The following is a 25,000-nucleotide window of genomic DNA, read 5'->3' on the forward strand; positions in this document are numbered from 1 at the left end:
CCATGCCCCTTCTCCGCTATATTTCCCTAAACTTTGTTTCCACTAAAGTAAAACTAGTGTTCCCGTATCTATTTTTCCCTGGTATCAGACATTTTAGACCATGGAGAATTTGACAGTTGCACAGGTAAATGCAATCTATTGCTCTCTCGTATCAGGCTCGTAAGAGACAGAGTCTGACAGCAATTTCCGGACCAACCTTGGGGTCTCTAGATCTGAACGGAGTTCAGGTTAGGCTGCTTTCACACCTCCGGTTTTAGCAGAGCTGGCCAATCCGGCTCTAAAACCTATGCAACGCATGCGGCGTCCATAGGCATGCATTGCAAATCGCGCCGCATCGGCCGGATGCGGCACGATGCGTTTTTTTTGCTGGACAAAAAAACGAGCCAGGCAACGTTCCATCCGGGCCGCCGCATCGGCTAAATCTGCCGCATGCGGCAAAAACCGGACCGAACGCAAGCCATGCGGAACAATACGGCACTAATGTAAGTCTATGCAAAAAAACCCGCAACCGGCGGGAATAAAAAACGGTTGCGGTTTTTCTGCAAAAAGCCGGATTGTGCCGTACAGGAAAAAACCGGAGGTGTGAGAAATTCTGAACAAACAATGGGGTATGGAGTTCGCAATGGCATGGAAGAAAGAAAAACACCGGCCCCCTGCTCTGTGCAGCCAAACTCTCTAATTAGGGCCTAATATTTCTGCCTACCCCCCGACCTGTAGGGACGAGCACCGCGCACTCACCTCGTGTAGACACGTGTACTGGACGTGGTATGGCGCTACTTTCTCCTCGCCTTTAATCTCAACATTGATCTGAAGACGAATAGCACCGGAGACGGCCGACTTGTCTGTTCTCTTCTCTGCGGAGATACACAGATAAATACCACCAAGAAATCAAAAAACCTAAAAATGATCTCATGTCACAACCCAAACAGAATTAGTAACACTGGATGCAGTCGTTTAGCCCTTTGGATGACCAGACCTGCAAACTGTGAGGAAGGGGTGGGGGGGGGGGGATCTGTGAATGACACTTATCGGGGGGGTGATGTATGGATCAATATTGTTATGGGGGGGGTTGACTTTGTGGATTGAACACTTATGGGGGGGGTGACTTGTGGATGAACACTTATGGGGGGGTGACTTGTGGATGCACACTGCTATGGGGGGGGTGACTTGTGGATGCACACTGCTATGGGGGGGGTGACTTGTGGATGCACACTGCTATGGGGGGGGTGACTTGTGGATGCACACTGTTATGGGGGGGGTGACTTGTGGATGCACACTGTTATGGGGGGGTGACTTGTGCATGCACACTGTTATGGGGGGGGTGACTTGTGCATGCACACTGTTATGGGGGGGGTGACTTGTGCATGCACACTGTTATGGGGGGGTGACTTGTGGATGCACACTGTTATGGGGGGGGTGACTTGTGGATGCACAATGTTATGGGGGGGTGACTTGTGCATGCACACTGTTATGGGGGGGTGACTTGTGCATGCACACTGTTATGGGGGGGTGACTTGTGCATGCACACTGTTATGGGGGGGTGACTTGTGCATGCACACTGTTATGGGGGGGTGACTTGTGCATGCACACTGTTATGGGGGGGTGACTTGTGCATGCACACTGTTATGGGGGGGTGACTTGTGGATGCACACTTATGGGGGGGGTGACTTGTGGATGCACACTTATGGGGGGGTGACTTGTGGATGCACACTTATGGGGGGTGACTTGTGGATGCACACTTATGGGGGGGTGACTTGTGGATGCACACTTATGGGGGGGTGACTTGTGGATGCACACTGTTATGGGGGGGTGACTTGTGGATGCACACTGTTATGGGGGGGTGACTTGTGGATGCACACTGTTATGGGGGGGGTGACTTGTGGATGCACACTTATGGAGGGGTGACTTGTGGATGCACACTTATGGGGGGGTGACTTGTGGATGCACACTTATGGGGGGGTGACTTGTGGATGCACACTTATGGGGGGGTGACTTGTGGATGCACACTTATGGGGGGGGTGACTTGTGGATGCACACTGTTATGGGGTGGTGACTTGTGGATGCACACTGTTATGGGGGGGTGACTTGTGCATGCACACTGTTATGGGGGGGTGACTTGTGCATGCACACTGTTATGGGGGGGTGACTTGTGCATGCACACTGTTATGGGGGGGTGACTTGTGCATGCACACTGTTATGGGGGGGTGACTTGTGCATGCACACTTATGGGGGGGTGACTTGTGGATGCACACTTATGGGGGGGTGACTTGTGGATGCACACTTATGGGGGGGTGACTTGTGGATGCACACTTATGGGGGGGTGACTTGTGGATGCACACTTATGGGGGGGTGACTTGTGGATGCACACTTATGGGGGGGTGACTTGTGGATGCACACTGTTATGGGGTGGTGACTTGTGGATGCACACTGTTATGGGGGGGTGACTTGTGGATGCACACTGTTATGGGGGGGGTGACTTGTGCATGCACACTGTTATGGGGGGGTGACTTGTGCATGCACACTGTTATGGGGGGGTGACTTGTGGATGCACACTTATGGGGGGGTGACTTGTGGATGCACACTTATGGGGGGGTGACTTGTGGATGCACACTGTTATGGGGGGGGTGACTTGTGGATTGCACACTGTTATGGGGGGGTGACTTGTGGATGCACACTGTTATGGGGGGGTGACTTGTGGATGCACACTGTTATGGGGGGGGTGACTTGTGGATGCACACTGTTATGGGGGGGTGACTTGTGGATGCACACTTATGGGGGGGTGACTTGTGGATGCACACTTATGGGGGGGGGTGACTTGTGGATGCACACTTATGGGGGGTGACTTGTGGATGCACACTTATTGGGGGGTGATGTGTGGATGCATGCTGTTATGGGGGGTGATTTGTGGATGACACTGTTTATGGGGGATCCCCGAGTGACATGCTGCTATGGGGCATCTGTGGATGACACTGTTTTTGGGGGGGGGGGATTTGTGAGTAACACTTATGGGTGGGGTCAGTGGATGAAACAGTTATGGGGATCTGTGGCTGATGCACCGTGCATTGTGAGATTTGCTGTATACTTCTACTTTCTTTAGCTTTTACTGTAAATGAGGTTGATTTTTTTTCTTCTCCATTCACCAAAGTGAAAGGGCGTTTTGCACTGACTGTTTTTATACAGATTTTAACAAAAGTGTTTCCTTAAAATTAAAAGAACCCAAAACTCTTCATTTGGTGCAGCCATGTACCCCCTATTCGCTGCCCCCGGACCACCACCACCAATACCCTTGATCTCATCCTGCAGGACGTTATCTGCAGACAGTAAATCCTTTATGATGTGTAATCCGGCACCACGGCTTCCAATTAGGCTCCGCACGTCGTCATCATACGGGGCCTGAGAGAAATCAGATCTGCCCCAAACCCATATCTGCAGCCAAACATCTCATTAGGTAAAGGGAGAGCACATTTTAATGGCGTGCACGCGGCGTCTGTCAGAGCCGGGAACAGAGGATTCTGGGTGTCTGCGGGCGGGAGGACAACGCAACGCGACCCCACAACTCCCTAATGAGCTGAAGAATCGCACTTTGCAGAATGTGAGGATGATTTTCCATGTTCTGCTGATGATGTCTCATGCAGAAGCGCGGTGAACCCTAGTAATTAGGAGCGGGGGTCACCCTCTGTACGTGAGGGGGCGGAGCCACAGATAACGCGGGATATCAGCCCAGGCGTCTGCACGAACAACACATTATGGGGGCGAGGGTCGCCCATCTTTCCATAGACCCGTCTCCTATTGACTTGCTACATACTACATAGCAAAGTAAGAATCTGAGAGACTGCGACATGGGACAGATACTGACGGCCGGACGACCGCAACTCCAGAGAGCGCAGAGATCGCAATCTGCATCCGATTTTGTGGATTTTGTAAAAAAACAGACTAAACACCCAGGATATACCGTATGTACACAGCTATATAAAACGACTACGCACCCAGGTTATACCGTGTGTACACAGCTATATAAAATGACTACGCACCCAGGTTATACCGTGTGTACACAGCTATATAAAATGACTACACACCCACCCAGGTTATACCGTGTGTACACAGCTATATAAAATGACTAAACACCCAGGATATACCGTGTGTACACAGCTATATAAAATGACTACGCACCCAGGTTATACCGTGTGTACACAGCTATATAAAATGACTACGCACCCAGGTTATACCGTGTGTACACAGCTATATAAAATGACTACGCACCCAGGTTATACCGTGTGTACACAACTATATAAAATGACTACACACCCAGGTTATACTGTGTGTACACAGCTATATAAAATGACTACGCACCCAGGTTATACCGTGTGTACACAGCTATATAAAATGACTACGCACCCAGGTTATACCGTGTGTACACAACTATATAAAATGACTACGCACCCAGGATATACCGTGTGTACACAGCTATATAAAATGACTACGCACCCAGGTTATACCGTGTGTACACAGCTATATAAAATGACTACGCACCCAGGTTATACCGTGTGTACACAGCTATATAAAATGACTACGCACCCAGGTTATACCGTGTGCACACAACTATATAAAATGACTACACACCCAGGTTATACCGTGTGTACACAACTATATAAAATGACTACGCACCCAGGTTATACCGTGTGTACACAGCTATATAAAATGACTACGCACCCAGGATATACCGTGTGTACACAGCTATATAAAATGACTACGCACCCAGGATATACCGTGTGTACACAGCTATATAAAATGACTACGCACCCAGGATATACCGTGTGTACACACCTATATAAAATGACTACGCACCCAGGTTATACCGTGTGCACACAGCTATATAAAATGACTACGCACCCAGGTTATACCGTGTGTACACAGCTATATAAAATGACTACGCACCCAGGTTATACCGTGTGTACACAGCTATATAAAATGACTACGCACCCAGGTTATACCGTGTGTACACAGCTATATAAAATGACTACGCACCCAGGTTATACCGTGTGTACACAGCTATATAAAATGACTACGCACCCAGGTTATACCGTGTGTACACAGCTATATAAAATGACTACACACCCAGGTTATACCGTGTGTACACAGCTATATAAAATGACTACGCACCCAGGTTATACCGTGTGTACACAGCTATATAAAATGACTACACACCCAGGTTTTACCGTGTGTACACAGCTATATAAAATGACTACGCACCCAGGATATACCGTGTGTACACAGCTATATAAAATGACTACACACCCAGGTTATACCGTGTGTACACAGCTATATAAAATGACTACGCACCCAGGTTATATAGTGTGTACACAGCTATATAAAATGACTACGCACCCAGGTTATACCCTGAGTACACAACTATATAAAATAGCTGCAGACCCAGGTTATAGCGTGTGTACACAACTACGGTATATAAAATAGCTACAGACCCAGGTTATACCCTGTGTACACAACTATATAAGATAGCTACAAACCCAGGTTATACAGTGTATGTACATATTTATATAGAATAACTGCGCACTCAGGTTACACTAGACCTACATGTGATTATATATCACTGCGGCTCACCCACGTTCTAGCAGATGGATTGATGACTCTATACACCCGCTGTGCACCCAGGTTGTACCATATGTGTATACAATTATATATATATAACCACTAATCAGCCTGTCTATCCCTTAATATACATGATTATGTATAAATGCTGCTCACCCAGGTTGTACCAGATGTCACTGCAGGTTATATAAAAGACATACACAACATCTGATTCTATTATTTGCTCGGTCCATGACTGTACATGACTGATGCTTACCTAGGTTATACCCTCACTAAAACTCTCCCAAAAAAACATAACTAAGAGAATCTTCCTGCTCAGTCTATTTTTAATCCTCTTAACGGTTCATATGTAGAGGTTTTGGAGCATTATTTTATACTTTGGATTTGGAGAAAAAAAAAAGTTAACGTCAGTTCATTGAAGAGGATCCTGATGGAATCTGCTCCTAGCCAGGCCCCTACCCCCTCTCACTCCCGACTGCTGGACTTCTCCCGTGCTGCACACATTTTGCCTCTACCTCAGACCACTAGATCAGCATGTTGTCGTTTCCAGTTTCAATTGTATCTTGGAAATTAATTCTTTTTCAAGGATAATGCTCATCTATGGTCCACGGCTGATACACTACCCATCCAGACCACAGATAGTTCCTATTCTCGTCTGTTTTATACTTGTGCTGGCTCAGTACTAACATAACAATTCAATCACTGGATTATGCAGCTTTACTTAAGAGATTGGCCACAACTTTTACATTGATGGCCTATCCTTAGGATAGGTCAGCGTCTGATTGGCCGGGTCTGACACTTGGCACCCCCGCCGATCAGCTGTTCTCAATGCGGGCAGCATGAAATGCTCAGTTCCGGCGTTACTATGTTTTCTGATGGCGGCTGCAGTCAGGTACTGCACATCCGCTTCCTACGGATTTGAATAGTACCCAGCCGTGGCTGCTATCAGAAGACGGGGCAGCTCCACAACTGAGTGTTTTCAGCTAATACCGCTGGCATCACGGGCAGGTGATAAGCAGAAGTGCCGGGTGTCAGACCGTGGCCGATCAGACATTGATGACCTATCCCAAGGAAAGGCATCAATGTTAAAGTTGTGGCCAACCTCTTTAAATTCTCATTATCAATATGATGATCCCTGAATAAAATTGGCGCCCTGTACCATTTTGCCCTTCCACCTATTCTATGTAGATTGCTAGCTCTTGGGCAGGGTCCTGTCTCTTGTCTTATCGTCTGTTAAATTTTAATTTACTTTTGTTCATTTCCCAGTTGTAATGTGCTCAATACTAAAACTACATAGAAAAATAATTCTACTATAATATAACAACCGCACAGTGTACTTATATCAGATATGCCTAGGATTAAAAAAAAATAAATTAATAAATAAATAATAAAAAATAAAATTTTATATATATATATAAATATATATATATATTATATACACACACATACATACATACACACACATATACATATATATTATATACACATACATATATACACACACACATATATATATGTATATATTTAAATTAAACAGAAATACACTCTATACATTGTTAATGTGGTCCAGCTTAAAACGTCTGATCTTTAATGCAATATCTACATAGGTGTATAGAGGTCCATTTCCAACAACCACCACTCCAGTGCTCTAATGGTACATAGTGTTTTTGCTAACTGTATTAGAAGGCTAATGGATATTTAGAAATCCCTTGAAAATTCTAGTGCAAGTACAGTGCCTACAAGTAGTATTCAACCCCCTGCAGATTTAGCAGGTTTGATAAGATGCAAATAAGATAGAGCCTGCAAACTTCAAACAAGAGCAGGATTTATTAACAGATGCATAAATCTTACAAACCAACAAGTTATGTTGCTCAGTTAAATTTTAATAAATTTTCAACATAAAAGTGTGGGTCAATTATTATTCAACCCCTAGGTTTAATATTTTGTGGAATAACCCTTGTTTGCAATTACAGCTAATAATCGTCTTTTATAAGACCTGATCAGGCCGGCACAGGTCTCTGGAGTTATCTTGGCCTACTCCTCCATGCAGATCTTCTCCAAGTTATCTAGGTTCTTTGGGTGTCTCATGTGGACTTTAATCTTGAGCTCCTTCCACAAGTTTTCAATTGCGTTAAGGTCAGGAGACTGACTAGGCCACTGCAACACCTTGATTTTTTCCCTCTTGAACCAGGCCTTGGTTTTTTTGGCTGTGTGCTTTGGGTCATTGTCTTGTTGGAAGATGAAATGACGACCCATCTTAAGATCCTTGATGGAGGAGCGGAGGTTCTTTGCCAAAATCTCCAGGTAGGCCGTGCTATCCATCTTCCCATGGATGCGGACCAGATGGCCAGGCCCCTTGGCTGAGAAACAGCCCCACAGCATGATGCTGCCACCACCATGCTTGACTGTAGGGATGGTATTCTTGGGGTCGTATGCAGTGCCATCCAGTCTCCAAACGTCACTTGTGTGGTTGGCACCAAAGATCTCGATCTTGGTCTCATCAGACCAGAGAACCTTGAACCAGTCTGTCTCAGAGTCCTCCAAGTGATCATTAGCAAACTGTAGACGAGCCTTGACATGATGCCTTGAAAGTAAAGGTACCTTACGGGCTCGTCTGGAACGGAGACCATTGCGGTGGAGTATGTTACTTATGGTATTGACTGAAACCAATGTCCCCACTGCCATGAGATCTTCCCGGAGCTTCTTCCTTGTTGTCCTTGGGTTAGCCTTTACTCTTCGGACAAGCCTGGCCTTGGCACGGGTGGAAACTTTCAAAGGCTGTCCAGGCCGTGGAAGGCTAACAGTAGTTCCCATAAGCCTTCCACTTCCGGATGATGCTCCCAACAGTGGAGACAGGTAGGCCCAACTCCTTGGAAAGGTTTTTGTACCCCTTGCCAGCCTTGTGACCCTCCACGATCTTGTCTCTGATGGCCTTGGAATGCTCCTTTGTCTTTCCCATGTTGACCAAGTATGAGTGCTGTTCACAAGTTTGGGGAGGGTCTTAATTAGTCAGAAAAGGCTGGAAAAAGAGATAATTAATCCAAACATGTGAAGTTCATTGTTCTTTGTGCCTGAAATACTTCTTAATACTTTAAGGGAACCAAACAGAATTCTGGTGGTTTGAGGGGTTGAATAATAAATGACCCTCTGAATAAACTTTTCACAATTTAAAAAAAAAAAAAAAAAAAAAATGAAACAACATTCTTTTTTGCTGCAGTGCATTTTACACTTCCAGGCTGATCTACAGTCCAAATGTCACAATGCCAAGTTAATTCCGAATGTGTAAACCTGCTAAATCTGCAGGGGGTTGAATACTACTTGTAGGCACTGTATGTTAGCACAGCTGAGAACAGTTTTGCTGATTAGAGAAGCTATAAAACCGACCTTCCTTTGAGCTAGTTGAGAATCTGGAGAATTACATTTGTTGGTTCCATTAAACTCTCAAAATGGACAGAAAAAGAGAACTTTCATGTGAAACGCGACAGTCTATTCTTGTTCTTAGAAATAAAGGATATTCCATGCGAGAAATTGCCAAGAAACTGGAGATTTCCTACAACGGTGTGTACTACTCCCTTCAGGGGAGAGCACAAACAGGCTCTAACCAGAGTAGAGAGAAGTGGGAGGCCGCGCTGCACAACCGAGCAACAAGTACATTAGTCTCTAGTTTGAGAAATTGACGCCTCACAGGTCCTCAACTGGCAGCTTCATTAAATCGTACCCGCAAAACGCCAGCGTCAACGTCTACAATGAAGAGGTGACTTCCGGGATGCTGGCAAAGAAAAAGCCATATCTGAGGCTGGCTAATAAAAGGAAAAGATTAATATGGGCAAAAGAACACAGACATTGGACAAAGGAAGATTGGAAAAAAGTGTTATGGACAGACGAATCGAAGTTTGAGGTGTTTGGATCACACAGAAGAACATTTGTGAGAAGCAGAACTACTGAAAAGATGCTGGAAGACTGCCTGATGCCATCTGTCAAGCATGGTGGAGGTAATCTGATGGTCTGGGGTTGCTTTGGTGCTGGTAACGTGAGAGATTTGTACAATATAAAAGGGATTTTGAATAAGTAAGGCTATCACTCCATTTTGCAACGCCATGCCATACCCGGTGGACAGCGCTTGATTGGAGCCAATTTCATCTTACAACAGGACAATGACCCAAAGCACACCTCCAAATTATGCATGAACTATTTAGGGAAGAAGCAGGCAGCTGCTATTATATCTGTAATGGAGTGGCAGCCCAGGCACCAGATCTCAACCCTATTGAGCTGTTGTGGGAGCAGCTTGACCGTATGGTACACAAAAAATGCCCATCAAGATAATCCAACTTGTGGGAAGGGGGGGGAGGAGAAGCATGGGGCGAAATATCTCTAGATTACCTCCGCAAATTAACAGCTAGAATGCCAAAGGTCTGCAAATCTGGAATTGCTGCAAAGGAGCATTCTGTGCCGAAAGCAAAGTTTGAAGGAGAAAAATCATTATTTCTAACAAAGTCAATGTCTGGACGATATTTTCTATTCATTATGCAACTCATTTGATAAATAAAAGTAGGATTTTTCATGGAAAAGAAAAAAAAATTGTCTGGGGACCCCAAACCTTTGAACTGTAGTGTATCTCTATCTGGTACTCCGCTACATCATACCAGGTGGATGAACGGCTTACATATAATGGATTACCAAGATTATTGGATCCCTATAGATCATTAGATATAACTACCGCTTGGCCATGTTATACCAGGTGTGCACATTTCCATATAACACACATATATAGGACACAGAAGCTCACCTAGGTTATACCAGACGTCCATCTCTCCACTTAGAGTCCGTACTTCGATGATGGTCTGTCCCAAGAAATCATCGGATTCTCTCTTCAGCCGCTGCTTAACTCGTGATTTGATGTCGTCATCCTCATCCCAGACGCGGACCTTGATTCGATCTGAAGAATTGTGGCACTCACTGAGGATAAACAGGTAAAAATGTTCAACACACTGTAAACAGCACAACAACCTGTAGGAATATTGAGATAATTACATCGCTTCTATACAAGATCGTTATAGCAATGCTAACCTTTCAGCATAAGAAAATCATGGCTCCAGATTTCCCGCATTTGTATATATTTTATAGGTAACGTTCTGATGGGCTGCAGCTGCCCCCGTATGATGCTTTCTGCACTGTATGTACCAAGCTCTGCAGCTCCATCTAGTGGTGACTGCAATCAATGAACAATTCTATAGCTGCTGACTGTGCCACAAATGATGATGAGAACAGCTAAAAAAAATTACTTCTGCAGAAGGTCATGCAGGCTGCATGATCTAAAAACACAATATTAACCCAGCATAGCTTTATTGAAACATCACGACTTTCCGCATTCATTCCATGCACAGGAAAAATATCTGACAGTATGTGGCCTCCAGACTCTCCACCACCAGATGTAGGAAGAAAGGAAGACAGGGCATGTTGAATTTCAACACCTTTTTATTTCGTCTTCAGGGGAAGATAACGTCTTGGGCAGCAGCTTTACTCCACTCTTTCCATTAGGAACACTCAATTGAAACAAGTATGAATGCTATGGGCCATTGGAGAGGATAGCTATTAGCCAAACAAGTGTGGACCCCATAGACTGGAGGGATCTCTAATGAGGAGTGATCCATATGTAAATGTTGGACTATCAGGAGAATAGTTTTCTCTTCTGAACAGTTTTTGCAGGAAAAAAATTACTACTAGTGTAGTGCACTACCATGCTCAGATGGGCGTGACTCGAGAACCTGAGAATAATGTAAGTCAATGGGGGACTCAAGAACGTTTCCGGAAATCCTCTGGAAAAAAATGCTTTGACTTCCATTATACTCGGGCACTCAAGTCACACCCGTCCTAGCATCCTACTGGTCTTGCTGACTCAAACTCTAAAATATTTCCCGGATTCGTACATTCCTTGACCAAGAATCTGCTAAAACATAGTGTATGCCCTCATTATCTCCCGCCTGGACTAATGCAACCTCCTGCTCTGTGTCCTCCTCTCTAACACTCTTGCACCCCTATAATTTATCCTAAACGCTGCTGCCCGACTAATCCACCTCTCCCTCCAGCCTCTCCTCTTTGCCAATCCCTTTACAGGCTTTCCATGTTCCATACATCTCTGACCTGGTCTCCCGGTACTTACCTGCACGCAACATCCGATCCTCACAAGATCTCCTTCTCTACTCTCCTCTTATCTTGTCTTCCCACAATTGCATACAAGATTTCTCCTATGCCTCTCCCATACTCAAATTCTCGACCCAAAAATATTAGACTTTCACCCACCATGGAAACCTTCAAAAGGAACCTGAAGACCCACTTCTCCTGACAAACCTACAACCTGCAGTAACCCTCAGTCCTCAATAGAGTTGCACGAACCGCTCTACCCTCACCGACTGTATCCTCACCCATCCCTTGTAAACTGACAGCCCTCGCGGGCAGGGTGCTCTCTCCTCCTGTACCAGTCTGTGCCTTTGTATTGTATGCAATTATTATACTTGTCCATATATACCCCTTTTTCACATGTAAATCGCCATGGAATAAATGGCACTATAATAATAAATAATATTGAGTACTGAGCACCAGAACATGGTAGTGCTCTCATCACTAATCACTACCAAAAGGTTTGGGGTTTTCCCTTAGTTGTTGAGCAGATTGGTTTAGAGCAGTGATTGTAGGTGATTGGGTCAATGTCTGACTTATGACGTGGTTTTTGGCAGGGAAAACTATGGGTGAATTTGCACCCCCTGATTTTGCAGTGTAAGGCTATGTGCGCACTAGGCGTTTTTTTCATGCTGCGTTTTTATGTGCGTTTTTGTCTAAAAAACGCACCCGCGGCTAAAAAAACGCGGCAAAAATGCATGCGTTTTTGCCGCGATTTGGTGCGTTTTTTGCTGCGTTTTTGCTCACTGCGTTTTTAATCAGTGCACAATGCCATTAAAGATTGTTGATGAAAAAAAAAAAAAAAAAAGGTCTGATGTCATTTCCTTCTTCAAAATGTTCATTGTATGCAGGAGAGCAGACAGCAGCTGCAGAACTACAAGTCTCAGCATCCTCCATTCACTAGTGTATGCAGGAGAGCAGACAGCAGCTGTAGAACTACAAGTCTCAGCATCCTCCATTCACTAGTGTATGCAGGAGAGCAGACAGCAGCTGCAGAACTACAAGTCTCAGCATCCTCCATTCACTAGTGTATGCAGGAGAGCAGACAGCAGCTGCAGAACTACAAGTCTCAGCATCCTCCATTCACTAGTGTATGCAGGAGAGCAGACAGCAGCTGTAGAACTACAAGTCTCAGCATCCTCCATTCACTAGTGTATGCAGGAGAGCAGACAGCAGCTGCAGAACTACAAGTCTCAGCATCCTCCATTCACTAGTGTATGCAGGAGAGCAGGCAGCAGCTGCAGAACTACAAGGCTCAGCAGCCTCCATCCAGGACTGTATGCAGTTTTTTGCCCAATAAGAAAAAAAAATGACATGGGCTTCGCCATATTTTTGTATGCTAGCCGGGTACAGCAGGCAGATACGGGCTGCCCCCAACCCCCAGCTGCCTATTTGTACCCGGCTGGGAACCAAAAATATAGAGAAGCCCTTTTTTTTTAATTATTTCATGAAATAATTAAAAAAAAAAATGACGTGGGCTTCGCCTAATTTTTGAGTCCAGCCGGGTACAACTAGGCAGCTGGGGATTGGAATCCACAGTGCAGGGTGCCCATGCTTTCTGGGCACCCCCACTGCGAATTGCAGTCCGCAGCCACCCCAGAAAATGGCGCTTTCATAGAAGCGCCATCTTCTGGCGCTGTATCCAACTCTTCTAGCTGCCCTGATGCCGGGTGGCTAGCTAGGTAATAATGGAGTTAGGGCTAGCTGTATATTATCAGCTAGCCCTAAGCCCGAAATTCATGGTGTCACGCCAATATTAGGCATGGCCACCATGAATTTCTAGTAATGATAAAAAAAAAACACAACACACAGAAAAATATTTTTATTAGAAATAAAACACAACACAATTAGTGACTCCATCTTTATTGAAATAAACCCCCCTCCGCAGTAATCCTGGGTCAGGGTCCCGCGCCGTCCAATCAGGATCCAATATCATCTGATCGGTTTGCTGGAAGGCAAAGCGATCAGATGATGTGTCAGGATCAAGTGCCTGAATCCCATCACACATCAGCTGATTGTATAAAAGCCGATTATACAATCAGCTGATGCATCAGTAGAAAAAAAAAGAAAAAAATAATACTCACTTATGTGCTGTGGTGATTACCGGCAGCTCCTGGAGCGATCGATTGGACAGGAGTCTGATCCTATACGATCGCTGCCGGAGCTGCCGGTAATCAGCTGATGAAGTCCCCTGACGGCAGGATCAGCTGATAGCCGGCCGGGCGCGAAAAAGCCGGCGACACCGCGATCAGCTGATGCGTCAGGTGACTGCATCAGGTGATCAGCGCCAGGTCCTGCAAGCAAGGTCCTGCCCCGGGGAGACTGCACACAGCCAGAGCGGCGGGACCGGGAGGAGATGGGAGCGGGCATGGCACCGGGACCCTGCGGACAGGTGAGTATATGACATTTTTTTTTTTCTACTGTTCACTTTGGTTTTCGCCGCTGCCTCCACCTCCCGCCCAGACATGGCGCCGCACGGAGCTGACATGCACAGGACGGGAGGTGGAAGCAGCGGTGACGGTACCGGGAGGATTCATGCTTCTGTGTTTACCAACAGAAGGAATCCTCTTCCTGTACACGTCACTGTAGTGCCCACCCCTTGCGTTTATAGCTGCGTTTTTAGTCATAGAAACGCGGCTATATGCGTTATTCATTGCGTTTTTAACATCTCATTGAATTCAATGAGTGAAAAACGCAGTGGAAAACGCAGAAATAATTGACATGCTGCGTTTTTGTGGTCACCACAAAAACGCAGCTAAAAAAAAACGCTGTGTGAGGACAGCACTTCTGAAAACCCATTGACATTGCTGGGGAAGCAATGTCACTGCGTTTTCAGCACAAAAACGCGGTAAAAAACGCCGCTAAAAACGCGGCAAAAACGCCTAGTGCGCACATAGCCTTAAAACGACCTTCGATAGAGGTTTAGGTCGCTCAATAGATGGTTCACACAGGCAGACTGTGCTTCCAATACACAATGAATGACTGGAAATTACTGTGTTTAGAATGACTTCTCTCTTTGCAACACCGGTCCTGTTTGCACACAACAATGTGCTGTCGAGAATGAGGATTTTTTTTTTTGTGCAGCACAAAAGGTAATTTAACTCTACGAACAAGCATTTTGCTCTTTTTTTAGGCTGATCATCTGCCCGATTAATTTGAAAGATTGTCGTGAAAAGAACATGTGTAATGTCAATGAACTTTAAAGCGAACCGGTCACGTTTCACTTGGATTTTTGGACAACGTGGTGGAGAGGAGAATCTGACCAGATGAATAATATATACTGCTTTGTTGGAAAAGATTCAGTGTTTGGTTTGAGCCTTTTTAGCTATTTTTTATTTTATTTTTTTAGTTTTCTATGTAAGGAATGTAGAAAAGGTGTAAATTTTAATCAGACCTTCAATAAAGATGCTCGAGGTGAATTCTGCTAAAGTGTCATGTAAACGTTTAGGCACCCCTGGTCAAAATAACTATTATTGTGAACAGTTAAGCAAGTTGAATATGAAATGATATCTACTAGGCATAACATTAAAGATGACACATTTCCTCTGTATTTTAGGCAAAAAGAAAAAAAATTATATATTAATATAAATATATTTATTTTATAAATATATTTATATTAATAAATATAAATGTATATTATTTATTTATAGTATTTAATTTATTATTATAATAATAAAATAATAATTTTATATTTATTATTTATTTATTATTTATTTATATTATCTATCTAGTCAACTTTTACATTGTAAAATTAACAAAAAAGGAAAATTGGGCCGATGCAAAGGTTTGGGCACCCTTCGAGATCTCAGACCTTAGCTTGTTAGGGTTATGGCTTTTTCACCATCATCAGTGATGCAAATTTCACAGCTCTATGCAAACCCAGCCTCCTCTAACCTTGTGCCAAAAAACAGCAGCCATGGGTTCTTCTAAGCAGCTGCCTAGCACTCTGAAAATGAAGATGGTAAAGGGCCACAAAGCAGGAGAAGGCTATAAAAAGATAACAAAGACTTTTCAAAAATTGGTAGTCACCACAAAGTGACCATTTTCTTGAGATCACACCAAAATTAAGGATCCAACATCGAAGCCATAGATCAATGTAAACTTAAGAAGCAGAGGGTGCTTCTGTAATGGACTCTTTCTAACCATGTGGGGGTTATTGAGCCCACCCTGACGATCTTCTGCTGTGATGTAATAAAAACAAAACATCACGCATAATGTTAATTAAAGACGAGTTCTTCCCAGCAGGAGCGGTGTTTACAGTCCCGGCATGCAATCTCTCTGGTAAGAAATAACCCCAGAAACTGAGAGTCGGGATGATCAGATGCATTTAGCAGGCTGGCATCCCGGGGGGCAGCAGCTCGTCAAACTACATCTAAAGCCGACAACACACAGAGGCGAGGAAATAAAATATGCAAATCACATTCCAGCTCCAAATATCGACCACAATAACATGATGTACTGCGCGGAGAGAAAATCACTAATTAAGGAGAAATATAATATATTGGGCCCATAGAGGCCTTTCCACTACACCGTATATTAGCCAACATGGCTCTTTAAAGGACAGTATGTATCGTGCACAATTTTTCTTTTGCACTTAGTATATAACACAAATTAAGTGAAATATAAAAAAAGAGCAAAAAAAAATAATAAGGAAAATGGCCGAGGCACAAGACGCAGTCAAGCAATTTTGTTTCCACCTGCCATCTGAACACCCCTTTTGTAGGTACAAAATTATTAAAAACGGTTCACCCTATATAATATATATCGTGTAACCCACCATGCAGTTGGAATAAAAAAAAAAAAATTGGTGCATGTTCACAACCAAGAAATGGTCCTTAAGTGTGCACGCCTAGGCCATGTTCACACCTGCAAAGAAGCCTTTGTTGGAAGACCTGTCATGTCTGCCAAATGTAGTTTTTGCTAGAATGATGACGCAAAGTAAACGAAAAAAAAAAAAGGTAAAAGTTTATACACCTGCCTGAAAGTGGGCATTTCTGGACATTTTAGGATGGTCAAGGGTGGTCCCACGGGGGAGACTCAAAAGGGTCATCCCCTGGCGGCTATGAGATCATATATAAAATATACTATATATAAAATATATTATATATATATATTATATATATATACATACATACATATATATATATACATACACATATATATATATATATATATATATATATATATATATATATATATATATATATACATACATATATATATATATACATACATACATATATATACACATACATACATACATATATATATATATATATTATATATATATATACATACATACACACGCGCACACACATACACACATATATACAGTACACACCAAAAGTTTGGACACACCTTCTCATTCAAAGAGTTTTCTTTATTTTCAGGACTCTATTGCAGTTAATAAGTGATCTGGGCGGCTAGTGCTCATCTCGAGCACACTTATCGGCTTTAGCGCTGCTGACTTTCTGCGCTTCAGACGATCAGACTCGGGGAGATGAGTAAAGTTATTTTTTTGTTGTTATATGCATATTATATATATATATATATATATATATATATATATATATATATATATATATATATATATATATATATATATATAATATATATTTATATACAGTACAGACCAAAAGTTTGGACACACCTCATTCAAAGAGTTTTCTTTATTTTCAGGACTCTGAAAATTGTAGATTCACATTGAAGGCATCAAAACTATGAATTAACACATGTGGAATGAAATACTTAAAAAAGTGTGAAACAACAGAAACTATGTCATATTCTAGGTTCTTCAAAGTAGCCACCTTTTGCTTTGATTACTGCTTTGCACACTCTTGGCATTCTCTTGATGAGCTTCAAGAGGTAGTCACCGGAAATGGTTTTCCAACAGTCTTGAAGGAGTTCCCAGAGATGCTTAGCACTTGTTGGCCCTTTTGCCTTCACTCTGCCGTCCAGCTCACCCCAAACCATCTCAATTGGGTTCAGGTCTGGTGACTGTGGAGGCCAGGTCATCTAGCATAGCACCCCATCACTCTCCTTCTTAGTCAAATAGCCCTTACACAGTCTGGAGGTGTGTTTGGGGTCATTGTCCTGTTGAAAAATAAATGATGGTCCAACTAAACGCAAACCGGATGGAATAGCATGCCGCTGCAAGATGCTGTGGTAGCCATGCTGGTTCTGTATGCCTTCAATTTTGAATAAATCCCCAACAGTGTCACCAGCAAAGCCCCCCCACACCATCACACCTCCTCCTCCATGCTTCACGGTGGGAACCAGGCATGTAGAGTCCATCCGTTCACCTTTTCTACAAAGACACAGTGGTTGGATCCAAAGACCTCAAATTTGGACTCCTCAAACCAAAGCACAGATTTCCACTGGTATAATGTCCATTCCTGGTGTTCTTTAGCCCAAACAAGTCTCTTCTGCTTGTTGCCTGTCCTTAGCAGTGGTTTCCTAGCAGCTATTTTACCATGAAGGCCTGCTGCACAAGTCTCCTCTTAACAGTTGTTCTAAAGATGAGAAGGTGTGTCCAAACTTTAGGTCTGTACTGTATATAAATATAAATAATTATAGTACAGACCAAAAGTTCGGACACATCTTCTCATCTCTAGAACAACTGTTAAGAGGAGACTTTGTGCAGCAGGCCTTCATGGTAAAATAGCTCCTAGGAAACCACTGCTAAGGACAGGCAACAAGCAGAAGAGACTTGTTTGGGCTAAAGAACACATGGACTGGACATTAGACCAGTGGAAATCTGTGCTTTGGTTTGAGGAGTCCAAATTTGAGGTCTTTGGATCCAACCACCGTGTCTTTGTAGGTGCTACGCCAGATGACCTGGTCTCCACAGTCACCAGACCTGAACCCAATTGAGATGGTTTGGGGTGAGCTGGAGAGTGAAGGCAAAAGAGCCAACAAGTGCTAAGCATCTCTAGGAACTCCTTCAAGACTGTTGTAAAACCATTTCCGGTGACTACCTCTTGAAGCTCATCAAGAGAATGCCAAGAGTGTGCAAAGCAGTAATGAAAGCAAAAGGTGGCTACTTTGAAGAACCTAGAATATAAGACACATTTTCAGTTGCTTCACACTAAGTATTTCATTCCACATGTTTTAATTCATAGTTTTGATGCTGTCATGTAGAACTATTGAAGGGTCTCCATCCCCCTCCTGTCCACCATCAGCCAGAGATCGTCATGACGATTATCTGATTGGCCTGGAAGCTTAAGGTATTTATGACTTTGGGTGATGGTAGAAGAAAAGCCAAAAGCTGCAGAGAAAGACAATTCTTTGTAATATTGGCGGGAAAACTCCCAAAGCAGGTTTTGAAGTGCAACTTTAATGCTAGAAAGATGAAAAACACATTGCCAGAATCCCTGCGTCGTGCGGAACCCAGCGCACCGTCTCACCTGACGGGGAGATCGTCAGAATCTTGACCAATTAGTATTGGCCACTAAAATTGTGCTAGAGGCGTTGTGTTTGGTATCAATGTAACTGTAAAATCGAGATATTAAATATGACGCTAATATCTTTCACCTGTGTGACCCAGGAGCAAAGATATGAAAAACCCTAGAATTATGGAACTCTGTGAACATCAGAGCACAGCCCACAAGAGACCATAAAATGATGTCACAGAGTAAGGGGGGCTACCTAATGTATAATAGGAACAGCTTCGTTCTGGGGGCAGTCAGCACGAGGAGGGCATCATGAAGGGTGATGCTGGCCGATTCTAACATCTCTTGGAGCTCCCTCCCTCCATAAGCAGACGTCACTTCTATGGCACAAGCTTAGTAAGTTTCACATTTATACCTTTTATTTTATGTAACTGTTATGCCGTAATGTGTATTGTTCCCTTTTGTAAATTCCTGTATATTCTTTAAACACTGCCTATTGTCGGATTAAATATATAAAAATTTAAGAGTTTCTTTCCTTATGCTTTATATACGAATCCAAAACCCCGAAGGGCCTTATGCTATCTGAAACGGGTTCCCAGCTACCTGTAGAAAGTCTGGGTGGTGGCAGCGTAATTGTTATTGCATAGAATTATTGGAGTGCTATCATTAAGGGTACCGAGGTATATAAATATTCCATTAGCAGGAATCAGAGATATACATTTACCCTTGCTGTGAGACCTCCAATATTTGGCATTATCAGCTCAGCAGCCTCATCTTATGCATTGTCCTGCAGTACCAAAAGTGGCCTGCAGACAAGGGGGGCGCTAGAGAGTAGTCGTGTGTAACAAATCAGTGAACAGCTGCGGATTTCTGAGGGACTTCCCCGGCTGTTCGTGACAAATTGGTGGCAAGCGGTGGGATATATAAAGCATTAGTGATCTGGTTTGAGCAATCATCCCTGTCACTAAAAACTTGCAAAAGTTTTGAGGATTGAACTCAGTGTTTAAATATACCTGGAACAATACTGTACGTGTAGCAGTTACCCCCTCCCCTTCTCTCTTGTTTTCTATCCTATCTTTTATTTGGCAATTATGGAGGCTGTGTCAGAAGCCTGGTACAATCAGCAGAAGAAGGAAGTTCTTTCTGCACTCTGCAGATCCAAGTTGATTGATGGCCATGGCAAAACGAGGCAGGACCTCATTAAAGAACTTTTACAATGGGACGCAGAGCATGTCCGTTTCCCCAGTGCTGAAGAAGGGGAGGCAAGCCAAGCCCAGGATGGGACTGCTGCAGAATCCCCACCATCAACTGCGAGCCAGAGCAGTGACCAGGGCAACATGGACTCCTACCTGCAAATGGCCCTACAACAGTTCACTGCCGAGGACCGGCAGGGACGGCTGGACCTCATTCAGCAATATCGAGAGGCTGAGAGAGCCGAGCGCCAGGCCCAGGCTGAGAGAGCTGAGCGCCAGGCTCAGGCTGAGAGAGCCGAGCGAGAGGCTGAGCGAGCCGAGCGAGAGCGCCAAGCCCAGAGAGACCATGAATTGAATGTCCTCAAAGCCCGGCAGCAGACATCTTCCTCACTAAACGGTGAGTCCAATAATGCCAGCAGCTTTAAGCCCCGACCGGAGCACTTTCCTGTGATGGAAAAGGACGGGAATTTGGACAGCTTTCTGACGGGATTTGAAAAGACTTGCTTGCAGTACCAGTTGCCCTCAACACAATGGGCACAATACTTAACCCCAGGGCTGCGAGGCAAGGCCCTGGACGCGTTTGCCAGTCTCCCTCAAGAGCAGAGTGGAGACTATGGGGCCATAAAGCAGGCCCTAGTACGGAAGTATCAGCTGACTCCGGAGGTGTACCGAAAAAAATTCCGGACCCTCCAGCTCGGACCTCATGACAGCTACAGCGATTTGGAGGGTGGGCTCCAGCGCACCTTTGACCAGTGGATCCAAGGACTGTCCGTTACAACCTTTGAGGAGTTAAAGGACCTCATGGTGAAGGACCAACTCCTACATGTCTGTCCTGTGGAGGTTCGACAAGTTTGTTATGGACCGAGAGCCCAAGGAGGCCTCAAAAGCAGCCCAGATTGCCGACGCCTATGTGGCCAACCGTGCATCGGAGGTGCGGAAGCCGTCCACCACTAGCTGGAAAGGGGGGTAAGATGACAACTACAACCACCCCTGCCCCTACCAGCCGACCTCCCGTAGGTCCTGTTTCATCCACCAGTGCCCGGCCCACCTCTGACACTCGCAGGTGTTTTTCCTGCAACCTGCCTGGACACCTCAGCTCTGGTTGCCCAGAGAGGCAGAAGAGGAACCCCACATCCAAGGCCCAAGGGCCCACTGGAACTGTCCTTTTGGCAAGGAAGGCGGGTGGTAGGGCCTGCGAAAACCTACACCCCGTCACCGTAGGCGGAACCCCCACTGTGGGGCTCAAGGACACTTGGGGCCGACAGAACACTGGTCCGCCCTGAACTGGTACCCCCTGAAAACTTTATCCCGGGAAAACTCCTGACTGTCGCCTTGGCGGGGGGTGTCCACCACTCCTTCCCAATGGCCCTGATTCCCCTCGACTGGGGTGCTGGGAGAGGGTTGAGGGAAGTGGGGGTGGATGAACATCTACCAACCAATGTTTTATTGGGGACTGATCTGGGGCGATTAGTTGCACAATTTCTCCCTGATGATCCCTCCCGAATCCAAAAAGTCAGGTGATACAAATGTTGTTGATCAGTCATGTGATGCAAATGTTGTTAAATCATGTGATGCAAATGTTGTTGATAAGTCATGCGACCCGAATGCGGATATCCAGAACGTAATTACAAATGTTGTGCATGGTAATAATGTGGAGATTTGTACAGGGGAACTCAGCCATGCCACGCGGCAGGGTGACGTGGCTGAGGACGACCCCAAGGTAGCAAGTGTCTGTACCGACAGAGATGGAGGCAGACATGAGAACCACGAGGACAGTGGCCAAATGCAGCTGAGCAGTGTCACAGCGGACAGTGACACAGCCAGTAGTACCTGTCAGGCTGATGGGGGAAGAGTGGTTATTCCCCGGGGAGACAGCCTTCATCGGTGCTGTCACCCGCAGTCAGAGTGCCCAGAACGCAAATGAAACCCTGCCTTCTGACACCTCTTCACCCAGAGGGATAACGGAACTGGTGATGGACCCAGAGCAGGTCCCAGAGGGTCCCGGTGAGGTTGGAACCTTAACGTCACTTTTGGCTGCTTCTAGCCAAGAGTTTCAGGTGGCTCTACGAACTGATGCCAGTCTAGAGACGTTAAGGGACCTCGCAGAGAAGCCCTCTTCCGAGACCGATAAGGAGAGGGTATTCTGGGACCAGGGAAAGTTGTACCGGGAGACAATTCCCTGTAACCCCCAACAAGAGTGGCTGAAGGAAAAACAGCTGGTGGTGCCTCACCGCTTTAGGAGTGAGTTGCTGCGGATTGCCCATGAGATCCCACTCGCCGGACACTTGGGGGTTAGCAAAACCAAGGCCCGGCTGTCTCACCACTTCTATTGGCCCAAAATGGGGACAGATGTTGCCAACTACCTGCCGCTCCTGTATCACATGTCAAAGAGTGGGAAAGTCAGGGCCTGCTCCCAAAGCTCCCCTGATCTCTTTGCCGGTGATAGAGGAGCCTTTCCAGAGGGTCGCTGTGGACATTGTCGGGCCTCTGGCCGTCCCCAGCAGCTCTGGAAAACGGTTCGTCCTTACTGTGGTAGACTATGCTACCCGGTATCCGGAGGCAGTGGCTCTGTCCCTCAGTTAGAGCCGATAAGGTGGCAGATGCCCTCTTGACCATATTCTCCCGAGTAGGATTTCCCAGGGAGATGCTTACCGACCAGGGGACTCAGTTCATGTCTCGTCTAATGGAGGCTCTCTGTAAGAAAATGCAGGTGCGGCATCTGATATCAAGCGCTTATCACCCACAGACCAATGGTTTGTGTGAGCGATTTAATGGTACACTTAAGCAGATGCTTAAGATGCTGGTTGAGTCACATGGACGCGACTGGGAGCGGTATCTCTCACACCTGCTGTTTGCCCTACAGAGAGGTACCACAGGCCTCAACGGGGTTTTTCCCCCTTCGAGCTCCTGTATGGCAGACGAGTCCGGGGGCCTCTTGGTCTGGTAAGGGAATCCTGGGAAGAGGAACTGAATGCCCCAGAAGTGTCCGTTGTGGAGTATGTCATTCGGCTCCGTGACAAAATGCAGTCAATGACGCAGATGGTGCATGAGAATATGGCGCAAGCCCAGGCCAGCCAGAAGCGATGGTACGACCAACACGCTCGAGAGCGGGTGTATGAAGTGGGTCAGAAGGTGTGGGTCCTGGTCCCAATGACCCCAGAACAAGCTTCAGGCGGCCTGGGGAGGGGTCCATACCTGGTGCATCAGCGCCTCAATGACGTAAACTATGTGGTCACCATCGACCATGCCAGGAAGAGGCAAAAGGTCTTCCATGTCAACATGATGAAAGCTCATCATGACAGGGAAGCCTTTGCTCTTCCTGTGTGTAGTCTTCCCGAGGAAGGCGAAAGTGAAGTCTTGGTGGGACTTGCTCGCCTCAGCCCGGGATGGAGGGTCCTATCGAGGAGGCGGCATTCAACCCACAGCTATCCTTGGACCAAAAGTCCCAGCTGCGGTGAGGTATTCCGGCCCTACCTGATGACCTTCACGAATGTCCCAGGGAAGACATCCCTAGCCACCCACCAGGTGGACACAGGGAGTCATTCCCCAGGTTCGTCAACCCCCATACCGTGTCTCCCTAGAGGTACAAAAGGACATAAAAAGGGAGATCGATGAAATGCTAGTCCTGGGAGTGATCCAGAGGTCCAAAAGTGCATGGGCCTCGCCTGTAGTCTTGGTTCCCAAAAAGGACCGGACAACCCGGTTTTGTGTGGACTACAGGAGGCTAAATGCAATCACAGCACCCGATGCGTACCCAATGCCACGCATCGACGAGTTACTGGATTGCTTAGCCGGGGCCCAGTACCTGACCATCATGGACCTGAGTCGAGGGTACTGGCAGATTCCTATGTCCAAGGAAGCACAGGAAAGGTCCGCCTTCATCACCCCATTCGGGCTGTATGAATCCCTCGTCATGCCCTTTGGCATGAGAAATGCTCCTGCCACTTTCCAGCGATTGGTCGACCAGCTGCTCGAGGGACTAGGAGGGTTTGCAGTAGCTTACCTGGATGACATTGCCATCTTTAGTCCCACTTGGGAGGAACACCTGGGGCACCTGGAGCAGGTGCTCAGGCGGATCCAAAGCGCTGGTCTGACTATAAAAGCCAGGGAAGTGTCAGATCGGCATGACGGAGGTACAGTACCTTGGACACAGAGTGGGGTGGCGGGACCCTGAAACCAGAGCCAGGGAAGGTTGATGCCATCACCTCCTTGGCCTACCCCCAAGTCAAAGAAGCAGGTGATGTCCTTCTTGGGTACGGCAGGGTACTATAGGAAGTTCGTTCCTAACTATAGTGCTCTTGCTAAGCCGTTGACAGACCTCACCAAAAAGAAGCTACCGCAAGTAGTCACCTGGACAGATGACTGTGAACGGTCCTTCAGGGCACTAAAAGCTGCCCTCGCCAGTTCCCCAATCCTACAAGCCCCGGACTTCACCCGACGGTTCATAGTTCAGACAGATGCCAGTGCGTTTGGCCTTGGTGCAAGTACTCAGCCAGGTAAATGGGAAGGGAGAAGAGCATCCGGTGATGTTTCTCAGCCGCAAGCTCTTACCCCGGGAAGTGGCCTACGCCACTGTGGAGAAGGGAGTGGCCTCTCTATAGTGTGGGCCCTGCGGAAACTGCAGCCCCTACC

The 25,000-nt window shown here is 45.8% G+C and overlaps 1 protein-coding gene across 5 annotated transcripts in view; it reads right to left on the bottom strand.

Annotated features, from left to right (window-relative positions):
• UNC13B (unc-13 homolog B) overlaps window positions 1-25,000 on the bottom strand; it is a 436,326-nt gene that overhangs the window by 83,459 nt on the left and 327,867 nt on the right. For all 5 annotated transcript variants that reach the window (XM_075327051.1, XM_075327042.1, XM_075327033.1 and 2 more), the window contains 2 exons: window positions 10,394-10,563; window positions 739-854 (listed from right to left, as the gene is read on the bottom strand). In XM_075327051.1, coding sequence (XP_075183166.1) covers window positions 739-854; window positions 10,394-10,563 — 286 coding nt within the window. The remainder of the gene's footprint in view (window positions 1-738; window positions 855-10,393; window positions 10,564-25,000) is intronic.

The sequence above is a fragment of the Anomaloglossus baeobatrachus genome, chromosome 1 (genome assembly GCF_048569485.1).
Source record: "Anomaloglossus baeobatrachus isolate aAnoBae1 chromosome 1, aAnoBae1.hap1, whole genome shotgun sequence".
Classification (NCBI taxonomy): Eukaryota; Metazoa; Chordata; class Amphibia; order Anura; family Aromobatidae; genus Anomaloglossus; species Anomaloglossus baeobatrachus.